Source organism: Lycorma delicatula, chromosome 8 (assembly GCF_047948215.1).
Source record: "Lycorma delicatula isolate Av1 chromosome 8, ASM4794821v1, whole genome shotgun sequence".
Lineage (NCBI taxonomy): Eukaryota > Metazoa > Arthropoda > Insecta > Hemiptera > Fulgoridae > Lycorma > Lycorma delicatula.
Window position 1 is genome coordinate 44,665,243 of NC_134462.1, and position 25,440 is coordinate 44,690,682.

At 31.5% G+C, this 25,440-nt stretch overlaps 1 protein-coding gene across 8 annotated transcripts in view; it reads left to right on the forward strand.

Moving 5' to 3' along the window:
• Nucleotides 1-179: 179 nt before the first annotated feature.
• Nucleotides 180-25,440, forward strand: part of LOC142328614 (uncharacterized) — a 63,629-nt gene continuing 38,368 nt past the window's right edge. For 5 of the 8 annotated variants that reach the window (XM_075372431.1, XM_075372432.1, XM_075372433.1 and 2 more), the window contains exons 1-4: nt 181-507; nt 3,213-3,383; nt 21,472-22,036; nt 24,047-24,220. In XM_075372431.1, the coding sequence (XP_075228546.1) occupies nt 3,235-3,383; nt 21,472-22,036; nt 24,047-24,220 (888 nt within the window). In that variant the 5' untranslated portion in view covers nt 181-507; nt 3,213-3,234. Of the gene's footprint in view, nt 508-3,196; nt 3,384-21,471; nt 22,037-24,046; nt 24,221-25,440 lie in introns of all 8 variants that reach the window. The other 3 variants (XM_075372435.1, XM_075372434.1, XM_075372430.1) reach the window with 2 other exon arrangements.

Consider the following 25,440-nt stretch of genomic DNA (forward strand, 5'->3'; position numbering starts at 1 on the left):
GTAAAATAAACTTTGTTGTATGTATTTGCATACTGTATTTGTAGTTTAATTATTAACCTAATTGTTCTTATAATTACCTCCCGATAGACCGGAATTTTCGGTAGTCCGGCACCGAGCCGGTCCCGAACGTACCGGATTATCGGACTTCTACTGCACGTAGATTTTTTACTGTTGGTAGAAGGATGTATGTTATAGGTTATGGTGGTTCGTGAGACCGTTATTATTTCACATATTCATAAAAGTTTTATTTTACGCTTACTTTTTGAATAAAAGTTAAATAACAAATTTCACTTATTCAAAACAGTCTGGTTTTTTACCTCCATTCATATATGTAATTTTCAGTATAATTGTAAGTTGATAAATGTAAACGATATTGTTTATCACAGGTTATATTTTGCATTTCATTTGACAATCGACATAACCTGTTGTGCAGCCCTGAAAACTGGCCACACGACTGATCCTGCAGCAAGAAGTTTTGTTGTTTGTCTAGATTCTGTTCTAGACCAGGTTTGTACATCATTAAATGTTATTTCGTATCCCACTTTATATTAACAAATTTTTTTCTACGGATTTATTTATGCGAAGGAGCTCTTAACCTCTTGAAACGTGGAGAGTAACCGCTACCATGGTTTACACCGGTTCTCCAGTCTAGTTAAATATTTGTTTTCTCATAGCCCACATCCACACTACGAAAATTATATTTTTATAAAAATATCAAGTGTACTGCCAATCCTTTTGGAAAAGTACAAAATTTAAAACTATCTTAACTTTTGTTAAACTCTGTACAAAACTGGAAGTAAAAAAAAATTTTAACTTTTAATTCATATTTTTATCTGTTTAAAACCCAAGATATATGTGGTTTGAGACAGCTTTATCATATTTGAAACTAAAGAAATTTTTCATAAAATTGTACTTGCAAATTTTAATTTTATAGATGTTAGGAACATCTATAACAAGAATTTCAGTGTTACCTAAATATTGCTTTTTTCCGTAGAAGCCTTAATGTTCAGGATTGTATTTAAGCCAGTTTGTTATTAATGCACTACTTAACCAAAAACTGGAACGATTCAAAAACCTTTTTGAAGAATGTGACAGGGCTTCAAAAGTGTACTAAGATTTTTTTTTTGGCAGGCAATGAGTTGAATGTTGTAAATGTAAAGATTATGGAAGTATTAAACATTTTCAAAAAATAAAAAATAAAATAATTTATTAAATAAGATATGTTGATGTTTTCACCCTATTACCTTAATAAAATAAATTTTCTTTTTCATCATACATATTTGTAAAGAACATTTAAAAAAAACTTATTCGTTATTATAGAATGAAAAATACAGGCCATACGAAGGGCTAAAGAGATAAAACTCTTCTCAAAAGAATTGGTCCAACTGGTTAATGTTATAATTATTTTTACAACATATGTAAAGGATTGGTGAAAAAGTGTCTTCATATTTTAATGTAAAGTAAAATAAGGTTTTTTTTTCAAATTAAGTTAATCCAAATGCATTCAACTCTTGATTATCTGTGATAATAAGCAGTAAGAAGATCGCGGATAATCCAAAATCATAGCAGAATCGCCATTGATCCAAAAATAATATTTAATAAATATGTGTTATTTAATATTTATATGCATCATTATATTAAGGTATAACGTAAAGGTAGGTTTACTAATTAGATTGTACATTCAGTAGTGTTAGTACTACATAATGCATTAACAAATATTTATTAGAAACTACAGTAGCTAACAAGAAAAAAATTATTTGAAATGAATGGTACGTGCAGTGGGTCCACCATTTATATATTTATATATATATATATATATATATATATATATATGGTAGATGAATCAAAACATCGTAGCAAAGCGCCCTCAGTTTTTGACGGGTCACCGAAGATGTGTGGGGTCTGACATTGTCATTAAGGAAGATGACTCCTCTCCTATTGCTCAGCTTCTGGTCACTGTATTTTCATTCTTGGTGTAATATTTTTCAGATCCCACTACATATGCAACATCATTTTTCTTGATGTCAGTCCTGGCTTTGTACTTTGCAAAACTTCACCTTGCTTTGACCACAATCTCTTTTGTATATTATTGTCATATATCATTATCATATAAGATCCATTTTTATTGCTCATAATGAGGCATTTCAAAAATAATTAAATTTTGTTCTGTTTTAGCAACAATTCACTCACAGATGGAAATTTGATCCATTAAATTTCTCATTTTTAAATCATTTGACACCCAAACAAATTCTTTTTTTATATTCAACCATCAAAAAATGGTTTAAAACTGTTTTGTAATTAATATTTATAATATTACTGATGTCACAATGCTAATGTGTCTGTCTTGTTCAGTTTTTCTCATGATTCATCAACTTTTTCAGCCGGCTGACCAGAGCAAGTTGCATCATTGACATGAAAATTCCTAAACTAGCTTTGTACCACACTTACAACCATATCTGTAAACTGCATCGTATCTATTTTACTGCACCATATCTATAAACAAAAAAATTAAGCAGCCTGAGACACATTCTTCTTTTTTTTATAATAAATTTTCAAAATAAATAAAATTTGTTTGTTTTCACTCATTTTCAAAATACTTATAAATAAAATTAAAAAAACTAATGTAATCACAACCTTTGTAATAATACTCACTGATATATATATTACCTTTCAAAAGCATGCAAGTTTTGCCAGATTTGAGGAATATTGTAAGAGTTATGCAGTCATAAACTCGCCTTCCATGAGAAATCAAAGAAACTATTTCCCCAACCCCAATATCTAAAACCTCATTCTCTGCAAATGTTGAAAGATTTGTAATTTTATGATAAAGAATAGAAAAAATAGGAAGTAAAAACATGCATGAATCATGACGTATATGTACATTAAGCCACATACTGAATGTATCACATTTCCGTCAGCACATTGACAGTCCACATCAAGGAGATGAATAAATTTTATAGTGGACTGGATGGAATCAGTTCACTATTGTAAATACTTTTGTAGTGAATGGGTTTTTAAATTACAAAATATAGATTTTAACTCTTTGCTTTATTTTGATTGAATTTTAGTTTATCCTGCCTCATTTTGTCTCATGGGTTGTGTAATCCTATTTTAATATAGACAATTATCTTTGATTAGTGAATTTAGAAACTGTTGCTAAAGTTTACTGTGATTATTATTTTATCATTTTGTGGAGGTGACTTTTGCTTCAGTACTTGGAGAATTACAAGGGGGATGCTTACTGATTTGGATGATACGTCAGCAGTTGACGATTCTGATGCTGATCCAGATTTCATTCCTACTTCATGTGAATCCTCATGCAGTGATTACTGTGAAAGTGATGTTAATAAAAAGGGATTAAGAAAACATTTAAATCAAAGAAGGTTTGTAGTAACATTAAGGTTGATAAATTCTATTAAATTATTCATGAAATGAGTTTGGTTGTTTTCCTGATAGCTCCTGCTTAATATTTTGTATTAGTGTACCTACTATTTTGTTAACATAACAAGAACTTAAATTCTGTGTATTTTTTCCCACACCTAAATTTTTTTGATACAGTCCTTTCAGATCATTGTTTGTACCATTGTGATTACATAGACCGTTTGCTTAAAATTATTATATAATGGAAGTATTATAATACTTTCATTATTTTTATATATTGCATAAAAGCATAGTAACTGTAACAGTAAATTTCTTTTATGAAAAATTATTTATTTCTTTGCTTACTTATGGCATTTAAAAAAATTTGGCAATTCAGTCATTTAAGTTCTATTTGTATCTTTATCATAAAATAACTTTTTATAATTATTATATATATAACTAGCTCCCAGTCGCAGCTTCGCTCACGCTATATTGTTACTTGCGTTTCCTGTGGTGGTCAATCTTTTTATTTTATATTTATTAGTCTAGTATCTGTAGGCAGGTGCAATCAGTCACACATACAGTAACGGTGGCATATCACATTTCCCGTTGCTCAGTTGTTTCAGTCGAACGGGATTGGGCTGTGTGTATTCAGTCGCTTTCCAATCTCGATCTTTTGTCTTCAGTCTCTGCCGCACGAACAGTTTTCATCATACGTGCTTTTTTTTTACTTCTCCCAATTGAAGAATGTCTTTTAGACATGGTATGATGTTTTGATAAAAGATCACAGAATTTAAAAGATTGCAGTTAATTAAATACTTTACACACTTTAAATTAGTAACACACACATGATAAACAAAAGCGGCTGCTTATTTATGTTTTTAAACAGCTGTAAAAAATTGTAAATGAATCGTAAAAATTACATATGCATGTGCGCTAAATCAATTGAAACTTAGGAATAACTGTACATTAAAACCTCAGTCCTTTACAAAATTAATCAATTCAATGGGGAAAAAAAAATGTTAGCTAAAAATTAAATTTTTCTTGAAAGTCAAAGTCATTTTGAAAATTAGATAAGCTTTAAGGAAGAAATAAAGTGTTTTAAATTTTGTTGTAAAATTTTGTTTTGTCGTAGGTCCAAAAAATTTACCCTATGTTCACTGCAGGGCTTCAAAGTGTAGGTGTGCAAAATTTTAGACAAATCTGTCCTGTAGATCTTGAGTTAAGTTGGAACAGACAGACAAACAAACATTGATTTTTATATTTATAGATTAATTATGTAAGATTATAGTTTTATATGTGTCAGTCATAATTATCCTCTTGAAGATGGTAGAATAGCTGAAAGTGCTCAAGGAAATCAAATTAGAATTTAGTAAGCTATTTTAAAATTATATAAAATAGTTATTATAACAAACGGTACCATGTTCAGAAAATTAAATTCTTTACCCATCTTTCCAATAATGCAGTTACATCAAAGGTCATTTTGAAGTTATCTAATGAATATAGAGTTTCATCTAAATGTTTTCTTATACTACAAATATCCATATAAAAATAATTTAGAAACTTTAAATCATGTCTTGTATGTTTTTGTGAAGTTAATTAAGATGATAATCCTCAATTACATTTGTTTTCCTAATATTCCTATTAGCAAAATTATATAATTTTTCAATGCTAATCATAATTAAAATAAGCCTTGAAAATTGTAACAAAGGTTATTTTTAATGCAGACTTATTAATTTGGTCCTTTACTCTCAGTTTTCCTTGAATAGGGTTACTTAATTAATCAGTGTCTTGAATAGTTAATCTCCTAAGGGTTTTGCTTTTTCATTTTTCTTGATGAATATTTTTTTATTCTGAAATCAGATATATTTGTGGTTATTATCATTTGCAAAAACTTTGGTCTTGTAGAGTAATTTTTTGATAGATTGGTGGGCTACATTAAAATTGCCATTACAGTCCATTAAATTTATTGTTTTAGATGTTTCTTTTAATATTTCATAAATATTATCATTACAAGTCACATGTGTATCATGTATTTCCATATCTTTACTTCTTGAATATTGTTCTAACTCAATAACCTGTATTACCTGTTCATGAACTTTGTTTTTTACAGGAAGTATTGTGATCGCGAATAATTTTGGTTATCAAATTTCAATGGAAATATCCATTTTGACCACCCCTAAATCCATTTTGACTAGTTTTGACATGACGTCTGTATGTACGTATGTATCTTGCATAACTCAAAAATAATTAGCCATATGATGTGGAAATTTTGAATTTAGGACTGTTGTAACATCTAGTTGTGCACCTCCCCTTTTGATTACGATCGACTGAACTAAAAGTGTCTAAAAAAGCCCAAAATTTAAAAACAATTTGGATTTTGGACATTTTCTTAACTGCAGTAATAAGCCCTCATTGAGTGCTTTTTAACGATATGTCATAAGTGGTACTTATTTTCATTGGTTCCAGAGTTATAGCCTAATAAAATTTTAATTAATGAAATATTTAGATCTTACAAGGGGAAAGCACAGTGATTTGAATCGGACATCTCTTTTTTTTAATAATTTAAATGTATTTATTTCTTAATAATTGTTTACTTCTTATAAAATAATTTTTACGATAATTCAATAACAATAAAAAAAAAATGAAAAATTAATGTAATAAAATTTTATCTATTTTTTATTTTAAAAAGTGTGTGTATATACGCAATTTAATAGGTGTACAAGGAAGTCGTTTGATGTCCACATCAGATTTCTAGTAGGAGGTTTTTGTGTTTTATTGATGAATTCTCTTTTACTTTTCCATTCTTTCAACATAATTATCCATCCTTAAAGAGAAAAATTACAATTAACTCATTTTTAATCTGTACACTTACATTTTATTTGGTTCTGTTTAGAAAGTTTTTTAAATTTTGTTCCATGATATTATTTACACATTCATAAAAAAAGTACATAAAAAAAACACTGCAAAATATATTTTACATCAAAAGGAATACCACAGCCACAGTTGCACATTTCCACTACTTAGAAAATAATCATTAAAATGAATGTGAGACTGCACAACATATGTCTGCTCAGCTCGCTATCTCCGACTCAACTCAAACCTGAAATAAATTTAGAAATAAACAAATGAAAACAACAGCTATAACTAAAGCTCCCTATTAAAAAAACTGATTATTTCTATATTTGTAGAGGACTGAAAGTTGAGTGGTGGTACTATTGTTTTGTGTTCTTGTTCCTTTCCAAACATATACAATAACTAAAAGTACAGCAAGTAAATACAGAATGACTCTTGTTGATGTGTCAGTCAGTTGTGTCCTATCCTTGACAACTACTTTTATCATCTCTTGCTGTAACTCATCTTAGGATTTTCCTAGTCGTAATTTCTTCAAAATTATTTTTTTTCTTCATCCATATACAAATAAAGTTTTCCTATAGTGTGAGCTGTTACATTTATATTTATTTCAGCAATAGAGATACTATTCTGCTTTTAAGTTTGTAGTAGTTGTCCTAATTGATTTTATTTGAACTTCTGAGGATTGAGCTTTGCATTGTTCTAAGAGTGAAATAATTCCAGATCCAAATAATTTTAATATTTGTGTTTCGCTATTTCTGCATTTTTTAAGAACTTTTGAGCAGATGATGAGAAAAGTCCGTTTGTTGTTATTTATTAATTTGTTAAGAAGTTTATTTGTTTTTATAGTTTTTTTTTAACATGCTTGATCTATATTCTTATTGAAAAAGATAAGTTCACATTTAACACTTTTTTGTGCAGTTTTTAGAATGAATCTTTTTTCACAAATCCAGTACTTTTTTATTTTAACATTTCACAAAGTTCATAGCTGAACCAATGCTTATGATGGTATATTCTTTGTTATAGCATTTATGAACTGTAAATGCTTTTGAAAAAACGGGAAGAGGAAAGTTAGAGTGAATCAAAAATACCACTACATTCATATAAAATATTAAACAAAGAAATGCTTTATGAATATCCAAAAAGCATAAAATGTATACTTGAATAGTCAGAAAAAATAAAAAATACAGTGTGCGAATGTGTTAGAGAATATTAAACAAAAAAGTACTTGAATATCTTAGACAGCTTCAGTTACTTCATCTACATATTAAAAAAAAAAAGTATCATAATAAATTTTATGTTATTGAAATCAGGGAACTATTTTTAACGATTAAAATATTCACCAAAATTGATTTTCAATTTAAAAGTATTTTTTTGATTTTTTTTAAATCTGGGAGTTCTTCCAACAGGTGAGGGTATTTTGCATATATATAAGTTATTTTGGTGACTTATTTGTTTTAATTTTAATAATGTGTATGTTGCAATCTGTTCAACTAGTGAACAATAAGCAAAACCTCCCCCCCACCCCACAGGGTCAATGAGATGAGAATGACATGTATATGAGTTGTAATCTTATACAGACTCAGGCTGACCATTCCTGAGACATTTGGTTAATTAAACCCTAACCACCAAAGTACACCGATATCCCATTATCTAGCATTCAAATCCGACTTTATTGTTTTTAAAAAAATACATTTTGAGCATTAAAAATTTGAAATAACAAAAAAAAAATGTTTTCATTTGGGACCGACCTCCCATCCTCAAGTGGAAGCATTCAGGTAAAATTAATTCTTAAGAACATAATCCCTAAGTGGCGATAATAAAAAAGTTGTAATTTACTTGGAAGGGAGGGAAAATTTTTTCTAATTTTTTTTTCAAGTAATATTAGAGTAAGAGCTACCAAAAAATTACAATTTTTATATATTAAGTGCAATGGTTAAATTGTGAGATGGGTTTAAATTAAAATAATTTTTTTTTTAAATTAAAGAAATATTTTTTATTATCACAGACCATTGGAGTGGGATGGGCAAAAAGAGTTTGAAGGCCTGTTGATGTAGAAAATATAGTTGGAAAAAACTCCCATTAACTCCCTTTTCTTAAGCAATATATAGTTACAAAAAGAAAAAAATATAGTTTTTTTGGGAAGAGGATGAATATTAAACAAAAATTTTTAGTAATTTGTGATGTTAAAACTCTAAGAAAATGTAAGTTCTCCAATAAAGATTTGACATTTTATTTGGCCTAAACACCTTCACCAGTTATTCCAGTTTTTGCAAAAATTTAATATATCATTTTTTCCCAAAGGTAGTGCTTACTAAGTTTCAAGAAAATCGACCAATGGAGTCCAGAGTTATAAAACCAAATATACATATGCAAAAACATCCATCTGACAAAAATTAATTTTTTGAACTGGAATAAAAAATGTTACCAGATTATTTACAGTTTGTTTAAATCACTTTTGTGCATATCATGTTTACAGTGTTCAGGAATTGAATGAGTCTGATAAAGAAAAGCACGCAGTGTACTATACATGGTTTCAATCATTTGTTGACAACCATTGAACTACAGAGCTTGACCATGTTTTCTTCACAGATTAGGCGTGATTTCACCTTAGTGACTATGTGAACACTTAAAACACTAGAATTTGGAAAATCCACACTTGTTCCATGAAAATCCCTTACACTCTCAGAAAGTGGGAGTGTGGTATGCTGTATCGTGTCGTCAAATAGTAAGCCCCATTATCTTTGAAACTACAATGAACAGTGTTGTTTACCAATATACCATTACACAGTTTATTACGCTTCTTGAACATGATGAACATAGTAGTTGGCTCCTACAGGGCAGTGCCACATGTCACACATTTAATGAAGCCATGAATTTCTCCTGTGAGTTTTTTTATGAGCATATCATCTCTAAAGGATTATGGTCCCCACATTCATCCGATTTGACGTCCCCAGAATTTTTGCTGTGGGGTTTATAAAAACAGGCCACTTACATTGGAGGAACTAAGGATGAACACAACAGAGATTAATAACATCAGTATATATGTGCTGCAAAAAGTTGCCTCAAACATGGTAAAAAGAGTTCAGGCATGCAAATAAGGCTACCCCTAACCTTACCCCAATTTAAATACAAAAAAAACAAAGGGTTCATGATAAATGAAAATCAAATTAAAAGCTAATAATTTAAAGCATCAAAACCAGAAAATATGGCTACCCCTAACCGTACCCCAATTTAAATACAAAAAAAAACAAAAAAACAAAGGGTTCATGATAGATGAAAATCAACTTAAAAGCTAATAATTTAAAGCATCAAAACCAGAAAATAAGGCTACCCCTAACCTTACCCCAATTTAAATACAAAAAAAAAAAAAACAAAGGGATCATGATAGATGAAAATCAACTTAAAAGCTAATAATTTAAAGCATCAAAACCAGAAAATAAGGCTATCCCTAACCTTACCCCAATTTAAATACAAAAAAAAACCAGGGGTTCATGATAGATGAAAATCAACTTAAAAGCTAATAATTTAAAGCATCAAAACCAGAAAATAAGGCTACCCCTAATCTTACCCCAATTTAAATACAAAAAAAACCAGGGGTTCATGATAGATGAAAATCAAATTAAAAGCTAATAATTTAAAGCATCAAAACCAGAAAATAAGGCTACCCCTAACCTTACCCCAATTTAAATACAAAAAAAAAACAAAGGGTTCATGATAGATGAAAATCAACTTAAAAGCTAATAATTTAAAGCATCAAAACCAGAAAATAAGGCTACCCCTAACCTTACCCCAATTTAAATACAAAAACAAAAAACAGAGGGTTCATAATAGATGAAAATCAACTTAAAACCATTTTCTGATATATATTTAATTTAAACCTAAAAGAGATAACTATTATAATAATAAATTTGTTTTTAAAAACCTAAACTAAAATTTTCTGAATAATCATGTGTGGCCATTTTTTGCAGTTTTTCTTTTCGTTTTTTTATTTGTAGACTTTTATATAAATTATATATTTGTATAGAAACAATATAAAAAATTCTGCTTTTGAATATTTTAATTTTGTGATATTTTGAAAACAACTGTGACCAACCACATTGCAGGGAAAACAGAAAATATAATCTATTTTCAAGTTCCTTGCCAATAAAACCCTTTCTTAAGAGGGATAATATTTTCAGTATTAAAGTAATCCTTTTCTGACATGCCTTTCTAACAGTCACATGTAATATGACGGCTAATGACCATTGGTCTTAGCAGCCAATGCCACTTAATAAAAAAAAAAAAAAAAATATGGCAGTGATTTAAAAATAAACTATTTTATATAAATTTTTAAAGTAATAATGCAAAATACATTGAAAGTGCCATCCATTAACAAAATAAAAGAACATCAATGAAGATAAAGACAATCCCTTCTCCAGCAAATAGCAGCTGCTTGTTTGTTGAAGTTTGATAGAGTAACAGTTTTATTTGAGTGTGAAACTGCCCTAGGATTTTTTTTGCTATGCAAGGGTTATAAAAGAAAAACCCTAAATAGTGCCTTCTGGTTGAAGGTAGGCCTGTTCTTCCTACTCAATCTGTCTATCTATCTAGGGAAAAAAATTTGTGTGTATACTGTATATATGTTTACGCCAATGCGTAAAGCAGTTTTAAGTTAATTCAACTGGTTTGGTATTTGACTTATTTTCATCTAAAATTTAACAGTATTTCGATGTAATGAATATTTTATTTATAAATAAGAAATTTTTCATACACTGAAATTTATGGTTTCCATTCAACGTACATATAAATATATGCTCAGCTGATTTTTATTTATGACTTTTGTATTGATTATTTATTAAGATTTAACTCTGTATTATTTCATGTTTATAATGTTAAAAAAAAAAAAAAAAAAAAAAAAAAAAAACGTAAACATGTTGCATTCACTCGGCTCCTGACGATTTAGTGGCTCTTCACAGTTCACACAGCTCCTTTCGGATGCACTCGGCTTCTATCGACATCACTCGGTTCTTTACAGTTCACTCGGCTCCATCTACACTATATAAACCGCCTCACCACTAGAGTCAGATCAGTGTGTGTGTTCTACCCCTCGCAGTCTCTCGTAGTGTCTCTCTCTCAGATGAGTGTATCTCTCAGTCTCTCTCTGATCAGCATTCTAAGAATTATTAGTGCGTCTTACAATTCTAATATTGTTTAGTCAAAGTTTACACTTCATGCAGTTAACAAGTATCAAGATATTGTTTTTCATTAACAAAAAACAGTAATCGTCTACCTAATATTAAGGTAATCCTCTGTTAAATAATACGATATTATTATTATAATATCTTATTATAAGATATTATTATTATTATAAGATATTATTGTTATTATATACTGTGTTTATGTAAAAGAAATATTTAAGGTAATAAGTTTACCTATACTTTACTTAAGGATTGTTGTATATAAATATAGCACAAGGAGATTTTGTGCAAAGCATTTGTCTTAACAAAACAATAGTATGTAATAGTGTATTTATGCTTTTTTTTTTGTTTTTGCGAACATAGTTATATAATTCTGATTTTCATTCTGTTAAAAATAAAGTCAAATTTTCTTTGGCAAAAAACGAGTTACATGTAATTTTATTTTTTGTAACTTTCCCCAACATGGCTAGTTTCTTTTAGTCCCCGGGGCGGATAGATATAAAAGCCTGATGTAAAGGTTGGAAATAAACTCTGGATATAAAGTCCATGCTATATTTCATAAAGTAATAAATCTTTCAAATAAAATTTTATGATAAAAGAAAACAACATTATTCTGATCTGAACTTATTCTATTATATAAATAATTAAAATGTTCTGTCTATTTTAGAATGTCTTTATATTAGATAGTTTTGTACTAATTATATAATCATTTATTCTTGATGGTAGTTGAATATAACAAATATATTATGTATCGATTTTCTGATGAAAGATTCTCTTAGATTCTATTATTATTGTTGTATAAACTAAGTTGTTATTTAGGAGTGACACATGAAATCATACAGTATCTAATCCTATACTATTTAAATATTTATTGTAAATTTAATTTAAAAAAAAAGAAGACAACTTGTGCTCAGGCTACCATTATCTCAGCAAACGCTGCGCTGTTAGCAAAAGCTCAGCTCTGGGTCAACAAACTAAAGGGAATGGTCAGCTCTCACGGGGTTTCTGTATCTAGTAAACAATTTGATGCTATCAAAGCACTCGTCAACAGTTTGACGATATCATCGATCAAATTCTTATAAATAACTCTGAAATAAAAGAGCAGTCCGAAATTTGTGATATAAATTCAATCTGCACTGAATGGAACGCATTGTTTTGTCCGATTGAGAACTTGTAGAATCAGAAACTCACGATTTCAAGCCGAATATTAAACCAGTTTTTCAGTCTCCGAAATTTAAAATTTCAATTTTTTCAGGCAATTTCAACGACTGGGTAAATTTCCACAATTTTTTTAAAGGTTCCGTCCATGAAAATGCCCAGTTATCTCCTGAACAAAAACTGCAAATTTTAAGGACATATTTATCTGGTAATGCGCTTTTATTAATTGAATCGCTTCCGATTTCTGCAGAAAACTATCAAGTTGCTTATGATATTTTAATTTCTAAGATATGACAATAAACGCTCTCTTTTAAATAGCTTTTACAGTCGTATAAAATGTTTCCAGTCCGATGATTGTAAAAATTATCTCTCTGATTTTAAGACTACGTACATTTCTTCCATAAATGCGTTAAAAAGCCTCAATATAAATTTAGAAAATTTTCTTCTTTTGCAACTCGGTTTAGAAAAACTCCCCTCAAATGTTCGAACGCGTTTCGAAAACCGAATCGCATCGTCAAGTGTACCCACATATGAAGAATTGATTGAATTCCTCACTGTTGAAAAAAAAATTTCCGAAAGCCTTGATGCTGATGCCTCAATATAAATTTAGAAAATTTTCTTCTTTTGCAACTCGGTTTAGAAAAACTCCCCTCAAATGTTCGAACGCGTTTCGAAAACCGAATCGCATCGTCAAGTGTACCCACATATGAAGAATTGATTGAATTCCTCACTGTTGAAAAAAAAATTTCCGAAAGCCTTGATGCTGATGCCACTTTTTCTGAGAAATTTCCTTTGAGGTCACCCAAAAATCCTACATTCTTTAATAATTCTAACTTTCAAAAATCAAAACTTTCCAAACCGATAAACTCCTTTTTCGCTCAAAATCAAACTCTTTCCGACAGATGTCCGGTATGTACGGATTCTCATCGAATTTATGGTTGTAAACAATTTCAAATTTTGTCTCATGAACAAAAAATCGCCTGGTTGCGAGAAAAGAATCGTTGCTTCCGCTGTTTAGCTGCTCATTCGCGGAAAACTTGCACGTCACAATTTAACTGCAGAAACTAATAATTCTTCGCATCATATCTTATTGTGTCAAAAGGATAATATCGCTCTCTTCGGAACTTCAAATGACAGCGCTTTGAAACGTTTTACATCGTCAGGCCATCGTACCATTTCTTCATCCCCTACCTTTACCCCGCAAAATATCACACAGATTTGTCCCTCAGCTTTCCCCCTCACCTTTTGTCACCATGCCTACTTCCACGACACCTTCCGTCACTCTAGCTCCCAATTCTCTCTCAAATAATCCACCCGTAACCCATTCCACTCATATCAGCTCTACTCCAATTTCACCGCAGTCTGATCCTACCACAACGTGTTTTTCCAGTCATTCTGCTTATGAACAGTCTTCCACTGTGCTCCTTGGTACTGCCATTGTCTCCTTCGGAAAATTACATACTGTCCGTGCCGTTTTGGACTCTGGTTCACAACGTACCTTAATTACCAAAAATTGTCTTTCCCGTCTTGCTCTTTCTTTGGAAAATTCCTAAATACGCCTTTCCTGTATTTCCTCTACCCATGCTTCTCTCCTTGGTACCGCAAATAATAAAATTCCCTCCCTACCGCAATTCAAAAGGACCTTCAATCAAAGGCCCTTGTTCTTTCTAATATTTCTGGTAACCTTCCTTCTCATTCCTTGTCTCCTTCAGTCGCCTACAAATTTCAACATCTCCATCTCGCTGATCTAACATTTTGTTTATCCTCTCCCATTGATCTTCTTATTGGTAGTGATCTGTTTTGGCGCCTTCCGGCAACATTCAGGAATCTGGATTTCCTTCAGCCCTCAACACTGTTTTTGGATGGATAATTATCGGAAACAGGTCGGAATTTTCCGATTCGCCGTTTGAATTATCTACTTCCTTTTTCAACACCTTGTTTTCTCAAGAAGACTCTGTTTGCAACACTCTTCGTAAATTTTAGGAAACCGAGGAAGTTGCGTATATACAGCCTCCCAATCCGGATGATCAACAGTGTGAGAATTTATTTCACACTACAACCACCCGAACTCCTGAAGGACGATATGTTGTCGCTCTACTATTTGCTTCAGATGCTACGGCTGTGGCTAACAACCGTAACAGATCCTACCTGGCCTTGGAACATAGAATTTCCAAAAACTTAGAAGTGTCAGAAAAATATCTGGAATTCATGCAAGATTACCTCAGGTCTGCGCACATGTCTCTATCAAAGAGTAGTTCGGAATATATTATTCCGCATCACTGCGTGTTCAAAAAAACCGATCCTGGCGGTAAAATTCGTGTCGTTTTTAACGCCAGCGCACCGGATTCAACTGGTTTGACTTTAAATGATCGGCTCCTCTCCGGACCGAAATTACAAAGAGACATTACATTAATCATTACTTCATTTCGTTTTCATAAGATTGTCATTACTACTGACAGCCGCCAAATGTACCGACAAATTCTTGTCCGACCTCAGGACAGGAAGTTGCAACATATTTTTTGGCGTCCTCATTCTACTTCTCGTGTAAAAGAATTCGAATTAAACACAGTAACCTACGGTTTGATACCTTCAGCGTATCTTCCTGCCCAACGTGTACTTCAACAACTTGTCACTGATGAGGATTCCAAATTTCCTCTCGCTGCTCATGCTTTATCGAATCACACTTATGTTGATGATGACTAGTTACCGGCTCTGCTGATATTGACACTGCAAAACAGCTTATTGACGAACTCGTAAAATTATTATCTCTTGGTGCCTTTGAGTTGAGAAAATGGAACTCTAATCAGCCATCACTTTTGGAAAATTTTCCTTCGGGCTTTCTTGGAAATTGCTACATTTTTCTGACTTCAGAAAATAATTTTAACGTATTAGGTGTACAATTTCTCGCCAGTAATGACCAATTTCAATTCTAGATCACCCCTTTCCAAGATAAAGTTACGAAACGTTCTCTTTTGTCATACATAGCAAGAATCTTTGATCCTCTTGGATGGCTCACGCCTGTGACTTTTTCGCTTAAATTATTTATGCAACAGATTTGGCTTGCAAACCTCGACTGGGACGAACTTCTTTCTGAGGAACTTACTCTACAATGGCCACATATCACCTGCGACATCTCTGATTTGAATCATGTTAAAATACCTCGTGCCTTTCCTCAAGGTAATTTCAACCAAGTAATACTCGGATTTTGTGACGTTTCATCAAGGGGATATGGCGCAGTTTTGTATCTACACACGTCTACTCCACAAAAGTTTATTTCTCTTCAGCTTGTTGCCGCCAAATCACGTGTAGCCACCCTCAAGAAAATCACTATTCCTCGACTTGAGCTTAACTCTGCTGTTCTTCTCGCTGCGTTATTAAAACATTTTCTTTCCTCCTTCAATCAAAATCATGTCTCCCATTACTATTTATTCTCTGATTATGAAATTGTTTTATCATGGATTTCAACTCCTACATACAAATTACAGACCTATGAGGCTAACCGTGTCGGTCAAATTTTGGAAATTACTTTCACCCCATTCTTGGTATCATGTAAAATCTTCAAGTAACGCTTCTGACATCGCGTCTCGAGGAACATCTGTTCTCAGCTTCCTTCTTGCGATTCCTGGTGGAATGGTCCATCAGCCTTCCACGTTCCTATCCTTCACATACCTCTTTCCAAGCCTAAGAAAACTATTCCTCAGCTCTGTCCCTTCAACTCTGCATCTTCATCCGTGGAAAACTCTCCTTTTCACATAAATCACTCCTCTCCCATCTCCTTATTGTCCAGTTCTCCTCCTGCTGAATCGAAATCCATGTTTTCTCCTGTCATTGATAAATTTTCATCCTTACCTCATCTGTTAAATGTCATTATTGATATTTTCAAATTCCTTTCCAAAATTTACAAAAAGACTTTTCCCCATCCTATCGTTGCTCAACTTTTGAACTCACTTCAGAATTCATGCCACGCATCACCTTCTGCGGAAACGCTTAATTTTGCTCTTTTTTGTGTGCACGTAGTTCAGCAAGAACATTTTTCTACGCAAATTCAAGATCTTGACAAGAAAAGCATGCCTTCTTCTCTTGCAACTCTCACCTTTTCTCGACAACAATCGCCTAATTCGCGTTGGTGGACGTCTTCGACAATCGTCACTTGACTATGACTAAAAAAATCAACTGTTATTACCTAAAAATTCAAATTTATCTAGACTTCTCATTAGGAAATATCATCTTGATGGCATGGATTGTGGTCCTCGCCACACTCAAGCGCTCGTCGCTCAACGATTTTGGATCGTCACTGCACGCACAGTAATTCGTAAAATATTAAAAATTGTTTGACTTGTCAACGTTTTAGACCTTACTCATTTCAACTAATCATGGCTGATCTTCCTGTTGATCGGGTCGTTCCTCAACTAGCTTTTTCTGCTTTAGGCACTGATTTTGCCGGACCTTTTCTTTACAAATCCTCCAACTTAAGAAGTTGCAAAATTCAAAAGGGTTATTTATGTATTTTTATCTGTTTGTCCACAAAAGCAGCACATTTGGAATTTGTTTCTGATTTATTCGTTCAACCCTTTCTTGTGCACTTCAAGGCTTTACGTCACGTCGAGGCCTTCCTCATACGATATACCCTGAGAATGGAACAAATTTTGTTGGCGCTTCGAAACATTTAAATGAAATTTCAACTCTACTTGCTGACTCCCAAGATGAAATTTTCACCAGTTTATCATCTCAAGGCATCTCTTGGCACTTCAATCCGCCATATGTTCCCAACTTCGGAGGTTTGTGGGAAGCCGCTGTTAAGTCAGCCAAGACTTTACTGCTCCGAACTTTTGGTGATACCCCTTTTACCTTTGAAGAATTTTCCACAATCTTTGCTCGTATTGAGGCAATATTGAATAGTCGATCTCTCACTTCTCTTTCCCCAGATCCTGCTGAGGAATCCTCACCCTTTCTCCCGGACACTTTCTCATTGGGTCTCCAATCCTTGGACTTCCCGAAAAACCCATCGATTCGAATCTCTCTCTTCGTGTTCACTGGACTCTTCTACAGCAAAAAATTCAACATTTCTGGAATCTATGGTCCAAAGAATATCTGCATGAGCTCACTTCTCGTTCAAAATGGAACAAATCCCAACCCAACCTTGCTGTTGGTGATCTTTCATGTTGAATTCCTCTAGTACTCTTCCTCTTCGTTGGCCCATTGGTGTTATCAGAGATATTTCCTGGTAAAGACGGTATTTGTCGTGTTATTCGCATCAAACTTCCTTCTGGTTTTGTCACCCGTCCTGTGAATAAGATTCATCCTCTGGTCTTCTCTGATTGATTTTGCCCGCTCACCCCCCAATAATCCAACCCAATTTCGCACTCTCTCTCTTTTCCGTTTGTCTCTCTCTCTCTCTCTCTCTCTCTCTCTGTGTGTGTGTGTGTGTGTGTCAATTTCTCTGCTGTGTCTCTTTCACACACTTGGAATTTGTATTGTATAGTGCACACACTCCTAATACGATGTGTTCAGTCAATGGGACAAAATTTGCTCCAGAACTTCTAATATAACAATTCAAACTCTGTTATAATTAGTACCCATTTATCAGATCCCAGTCATGCATAGGTTTTCGTATCAAATTTCCTTCCTGTGTTTCACCTCCTGTTCTTCACTGCTTGATGTTGCTCGCTCGCCCCCCAGTATGTTTATGCCAATGCGTAAAGCAGTTTTAAGTTAATTCAACTGATTTGGTATTTGACTTATTTTCATCTAAAATTTAACAGTATTTCGATGTAATGAATATTTTAATTATAAATAAGAAATTTTTCATACACTGAAATTTATGCTTTCCATTCAACGTACATATAAATATATGCTCAGCTGATTTTTATTTATGACTTTTGTATTGATTATTTATTAAGATTTAACTCTGTATTATTTAATGTTTATAATGTTTAAAAAAAAACATAAACATGTTGCATTCACTCGGCTCCTGAAGATTCACTCGGCTTCTATCGACATCACTCGGCTCCATCTACACTATATAAGCCGGCTACCCACTAGAGTCAGACCAGTGTGTGTGTTCTATCTCTCTCACAGTCTCTTGTAGTGTCTCTCTCTGGCAGTCTGATGAGTGTCTCTCTCAGTCTCTGATCATCATTCGAAGAATTATTAGTGCGTCTTACAATTCTAATATTGTTTAGTCAAAGTTTACACTTCATGCAGTTAACAAGTAAATTACACATATTCTTCAACAAAGAATCTTTTTATTGTATGTTAAAGATCCTTTAAACATTATCTCTGTGTTTTTTCTTCTCTATAATTCTATGATAAAATATTAACTTAAAGGAACTTATGTAGACATATATAAAATCCAAGATTGTGAGATTATATTTTGTGCAAGTGAATATCAAGACGTCAATGTTTTTCATTCTACAGTAATCGTCTGTTGAACTTTCTATTATGATAGTCCAGATTACATTCTGTGCCAGTGAGTATCAAGATATTGTTTTTCATTAACAAAAAACAGTAATCGTCTACTAAATATTAAGGTAATCCTCTGTTAAATAATAAGGTATTATTATTATATTCTGTATTGTTATTATATACTGTGTTTATGTAAAAGAAATATTTAAGGTAATAAGTTTACCTATACTTTACTTAAGGATTGTTGTATATAAATATTGCACAAGGAGATTTTGTGCAAAGCATTTGTCTTAATAAAACAATAATATGTAATAGTGCATTTATGCATTTTTTTGTTTTTGTGAACATAGTTATATAATTCTGATTTTCATTCTGTTAAAAATAGTCTAATTTTCTTTGGCAAAAAACGAGCTATGTGTAATTTTATTTTTTGTAACTTTCCCCAACAATATATGATTTGGTTCTGAAGAGTAACATGTTGCATTTCTAAAAAATTATGTATCCCCTTTAAAAATCGTTCTATAAAGTGATATGAGAGTATTTAAAACATTTTGTCTTAAAATTTGTATGCAGCTGTAGATAACTTTGACATTTTCATGCAACAAAAATTTTAAGTTTGGCTTACCATTCAGATTATTATCAGCATTTAATTTCTTCATAGTTACTACACATCATACTTTGACCTTTTCTCTTATTTTACAACAATATATACCAAAATTATTGACTAATGCTAACAAATATATTTCATTGGAAAGAGAAATAAATGCTGTGTTTGTATGTGTTAGTGTTAGAAGTATCTTATAATTTCCTTAAAAAAGAGTGTAAAAAATTGTTTAAGATGATTTGGAATCTTCCTTAGATACTTTATGAACGCCTCTCTTTTTCCCCTTATGTACACTGATTTACAAGGTTTCAAATATCAGACATTTCATTATCTTCAGGTGCTTAATAAATGTACTGACATATTGTATTCTGTATAACCTACTAAAATTGATCATATTTTTATGAGAAATATTCAATAATTAAAGACTCAAATAGCTGTGGCAGAAAAGCAGTTTGTAAAAGGCTGATGATACTTTCAGAATAGTAAGTTGGTAACCTTGTGATGATTTTTAAACAGGTGTTTGAGTAAAATTGTTTTGTTTGTAACCTCAAAATCTTATTTTACAATGGAGAGTCCTGTTGAAGTTAGTGAATTAGATGCACGTCATGCAGTAACCATTTTTAATTTTTATTACATTGGTTTTTATATGACAACAATACAAACTGACTGCAACAATATTTATGAACTGCAGACATTTTTACAAGTGGATAGAAAAATTTAAAGACAGTTGAACTTCAGTGACAGATGAGCACTATTCTGGATGTTCAATTGAAGTTTCAACTCCAGCCCATGAAACTTGCGTGATTCATCTCATACTCATACTCATCCAAGATGACTGACAGATTGCAGTTGAGATTATAGCTGAAAAATTACTACATTATCATCAACAAGCTCAAGTACCATAAAACAAGTGTAAGATGGGTTCCAAGAAACTTGACAGATCACCATAAGGAGAGGAGACTTTTCTTGTACATTGAACTGAAACACAGGTTTCACCAGGAAGGTAATGCTTTTTTGCATAATACTATGAGATGAGATATGGGTTCAACATTATGAATTGGAATCAGAAAGACAGAGCATGGAGTGGAAGCTTATGAGCTATCAAGAAAAAAATTCTGAACCCAACCATCATCAGGAAAAATCCTGATAATCTCTTGGATGCAAAAGGCTCAGTTTTTGGTCAATTTCCTGGAACATCAGTGAATAATAAACAGTGCATACTACTGTGACATGCTTATGAAAAAAAACACTCTGTATCACAGCTCAAAGGCATCATTCTACTTCACGATAATGCCTGGTCTCGCACAACTCTGGTAACTTGAGAAACCACCAACAGATTACATGAAGAACTAAAAACTTCATCCCTTAACAGAGTTCTGATTTGGCCCTGTTGGATTTCCACTTGTTTGGTTCACTCATAGTGGCTCCACGTGGTAAGAAGGTTAATGGTAATAACGACATCAAAGAAAATGTGCTAAATTGGCTTCTGCATCAAGACAAAGATTTCTTTGCAGCTGTTGTAAATATGCTGAATCTGAGAAGGAAAAAATGTATTTATGTTGATTAAGATTATGGGGAAAAGTGAAAAAAAAGTCACATTGATTAAATTAACCGTTTAGCTGCAGAGCAGTTTGTCTCTACTTATTGAATGACCCTTGTATTAACTATTTACAAAGATTTGAGCTTTGAAGTATTGTTTAATAGTGCTTATGCCTGTTATGCAAAAATGGTAGGCAGCCTTTCATTCAGCTTAACCTAGTATTTAAAACATTCTCTTAAAGAAAGGGAATAAAAATTAAAAGAACACCATTATAGGCCTCGTAGTGTAATAATGCATTATCACAGCCATAAGTATTACTTATTTATATGTTATATTTTTTAATGAAGTTAATTTTTTTTTTTTGATTTCAGATTACCACTCAGCAGTGTTCTTTGTAAAAAAATTAATCGTAATAATACTGTAGCTAAAAGAGTAAATTATTCGTGGAATCGGTCAAACCTTCATATCAGTCAGTGTTTAAAAACTATAAAAGCTGTAAATGCTTTAAAAAGTACATTTGTTGATTTCAAAAAGAGTTATGTCAGTTATGATGAGCATTACAGTGAAGATCACAGTACTGTAATTTCTAGTAATAGTAGTGTAGTATCAGCATCTACAGAATTTATTAATAAACATTCAACATCTGTCGCTGTCAGTGATACTAGTGGATATTGTAGTGCAGTTGATACAGAATCATCTTATTGCAGTCTAAATAATATCAATCATAGTAAAAGAAAAAAAAAAATGTCTTCATTATCATCAATTTTTTTGTTACCTTCTATATTTATGGAGTCATATGATGGTGATGATGGTGATGAGGATGATGTTGTTAATGATAATGATAGTATCAATATAAGTATTGATACTGATATTAATGTTGACAGAGTAATGGAAGTATATGATAACCGTACTTTTATTAACTCAGAAATTGTTGAGGTAACAAATCATACTTATCTGTTTAATTATGTTCTATAATTTAGTTACTGTTATTGTGTTTGCTTGTACTTAAAAAGTGCCACTCTTCTGATGTAGGGTGTAAGTTAGCATACAGTTTCATTTCTTATCAATGATACACCCATGTTCAAGCAGTAGGGGGTAATAAATCCTTGAATCTTTTTGTTATATTAGTTGCATTAAGATTTTAGATGTATTTTATTAAGATTAAGTCTTAAGATTTTTAGTCTTGTTTTGTCCTTTAGTTAGATGTGAATTTAAAATATTAATATCATTTCATGCATTATATATTTCCATAGACATAAAATTGATTGGTATGAAAAAATAATTTTTTTATAGATTCTTGTTTTGTTTTATCTTGTTTCATTATATATGTTAATAATTTTATCAAGTTAAGAGTTCTCACTGCTGTTCTCCACTTATTCCCATGATACCATTTTTGGCATTGTAAAATTCACTCTCATTTTTGTTAGATTTACTAAGTTATTTGTAAATCTGTGAGACATTTAAATAGTTAATGTTCAGAAATTATAAAACCAATAACTAAATTTTGTTACATTAAAATGAAAGAAACATTTTTAATGTAATTTGTTAGAAACAACATGCATTGTGTTGCCATATTTTCCCACTCTGGCAGTAGTAGCACTGACACAGCATATGAAAGCATACTGTTGGCTTGAATCTGTAAAAACCATTTTATTTATGACAGTTCAGTGATTTTGAGCAAAAATTCAGAATGATCTGTCTATGTATTGCTCCCTGACCCGGACATCAAGAGTCAAGTTTCTTTACCTGATTATGTCGACAATCCTACATATCTAACTCCTGCAAATCCAGCACATGTATATTCTTAATGCTCTGTATCTTATAACTAACTGTTATAATGATTTAGTTTATAAAAGAGGCAGTAAGTTAAATCCAGCAAACTTCTGTGCAGGAGGTTCAGTACCGATGATAAGAAGTGAATTTTTATTTCACCAAGTGCTGGGTAAAAAATGAGATAATGTTTTCACACATTTGTTCATCTTTAATGATAAAGTGCTTGACATTTAAGGCCTGAGTTGCTGAATATGGGTACATTAAATATGAATAGATTAAAGGTGAATATGTTTTGCACTGTTTCAAAGATCAGGCCCATTAAAATCCCAGTCTCCTCTGTTTTTACAAAAAATGTTAAATATTGATTTAATCTCACCATATTATTTATTTGGGCAATATTAGATGTGTTCATTGACTTGATGGCCTTCCTAAATGAACATTATCTTCAGTAGATTCTAAGTTAATTGTAAAACACACTAGTAGTATTGTATGCAGCTTAAAGAAACAAAATAATCCTGTAAAAAAATTCTTTTGAAGTGTAAACAAGAATTTACTGTAACTCTGTTCGTATATGTTATTTATCGCAAAAATAGCCAAAGGCATCAAAGAACACCTATGTTAAAAGAACACTAACAAAAACTAATAATCTTAAAAACTTGTAGATGGTGGGGAATTGTTCAGTAGTTTCTACAGTATGCAGTGATACCAGCTGCACATCTCAAAAATATCTATAAGCATCAGAGGAAAAAATTTGATTATTTTTTGAACAGTTTTTTTAAAAGTATTTAAAATTTAAATATATTTACAAATAATAAAATAATTATTTAAATGATTTAGTACAAGAGGATTTTGTTATGTGGAGGTTTGGTATTATATACAACATACCTTGTGAACAATGTTAACATTACATGTGTAGTATTTGATAGCACTAAAAAAATGTTTTTTGAGAATTCCTTCAAGTCTCATTCTTTACAGATCTGATTTGATGTCTCATATCCTGTTTTTCATTTATCTAGTTGACAGTAGTATTCTTTTTTTTTTTTTTTTAGTGTATTCATGTTTTCTCTGTTAGCAAGTTTTCTCTTTCTTTACTCTTCTTATGACACCTTGTTAATAATAAACTTTGATTAATTGGATATAGTTTAAATATTGGTTTTTGATTTATTTTTCCAGAAATTCTCAGATCTTAATGTAGAAATAACATGGGATCTGCCACAAACACATTCAGATCAAAATGCATTAAGATGGGATCATAATGGTTTAAATGAAACTACGAATATTAATAGTGATAGATTCACTGAATATGAGGATAAGATTATTGCCAGAAACTGGGGAATATTTAAATTAGTAAGTAATTCATAATTATTAACACTACTTAATTGTATTATTATGTCGCATGTTCGCGGTTCGATAAGGATATTGGGAGATAGCACACATAAGAATTCTTACAAATATAATTTATTTACTCTTAAATTAGTTACTATGTATAAAATAAATCAATTATAACTCGCAAATATAATTCCAATTCTACTATGAACTCTAATAGCTAATATAAATTATTACAAAATTAACATGAGATTATAACTGCGGGATAACAATCATAAAATTGACAGTCATTTTATACAATAATTATTTGTTATTAATATTTATAAAAGGGAACTAGCTTTCACTTTTATCAATGAATAATGTCACCCTGCCCACTGTACACAATGAACTTGCCAAAAAGCTTCTTGTACTTAACCACAGATAACAACACAATCCCTAAATGAAATACTCATAATGCACTCTTTGCTAGATTGTTATCACCCACTCATTTCAAATGCTTCCCAATTCTGTCCTCGCATTTACTGAACTGAAACTGAAGTTCATTGGTCCTCGACACTATTTATACCTCCAGGTGTAGGGTGACCTGTAGTAACAGTAGCCAACGTACCTTTTTTTTCATTCATGAGTACTGATTTCTAATGTCTGATCTTCTACGCCTTTATATAAATTCTTTCTAGAAAGAATTTTTTTTGTTCAGGAGTTTTCTTTTTCAAATCTGTTTGTTGATTTCTGATCTTCATTTTCTCTTGACCATAATTTTGCTGGGATGCACATGGTCTGCCTTTTTTTATTGGTAGAGGTATCAATTTATGTAGTTGATGCTAATTGAGTGTGCTAAAACTGTCTAACATGTTTTTGCATAAAACAAAACCGTTTGTAAAATCTCCATATCCATTCAATTTCTTTTTACTATAAAAATATGAAAAAATTTTCACTTACCAGTAAGAAACTGTGGAACCTGATACAAGTGAACTTGCATAATTCATCTTTCATAATTATTTAACCCTATTTTTTTAACTTTACTTTAAAATTTCATCATGTACTGTTTTTTTCTTTTATTCCCAACACTTTGGCAAAATTTCTGCTTTTCAGAACAGTTTTCTTAATAATTAAAAATTTTAAAACTTTAAAGATAGTTTTTTATTATATCAGTCATTTAAATAAAATGGATTTTTTGCTGCTCTTATAATAATCTATGTAATACTAGTAGATATTGATAGCATAAATTATTTAAATTCAAA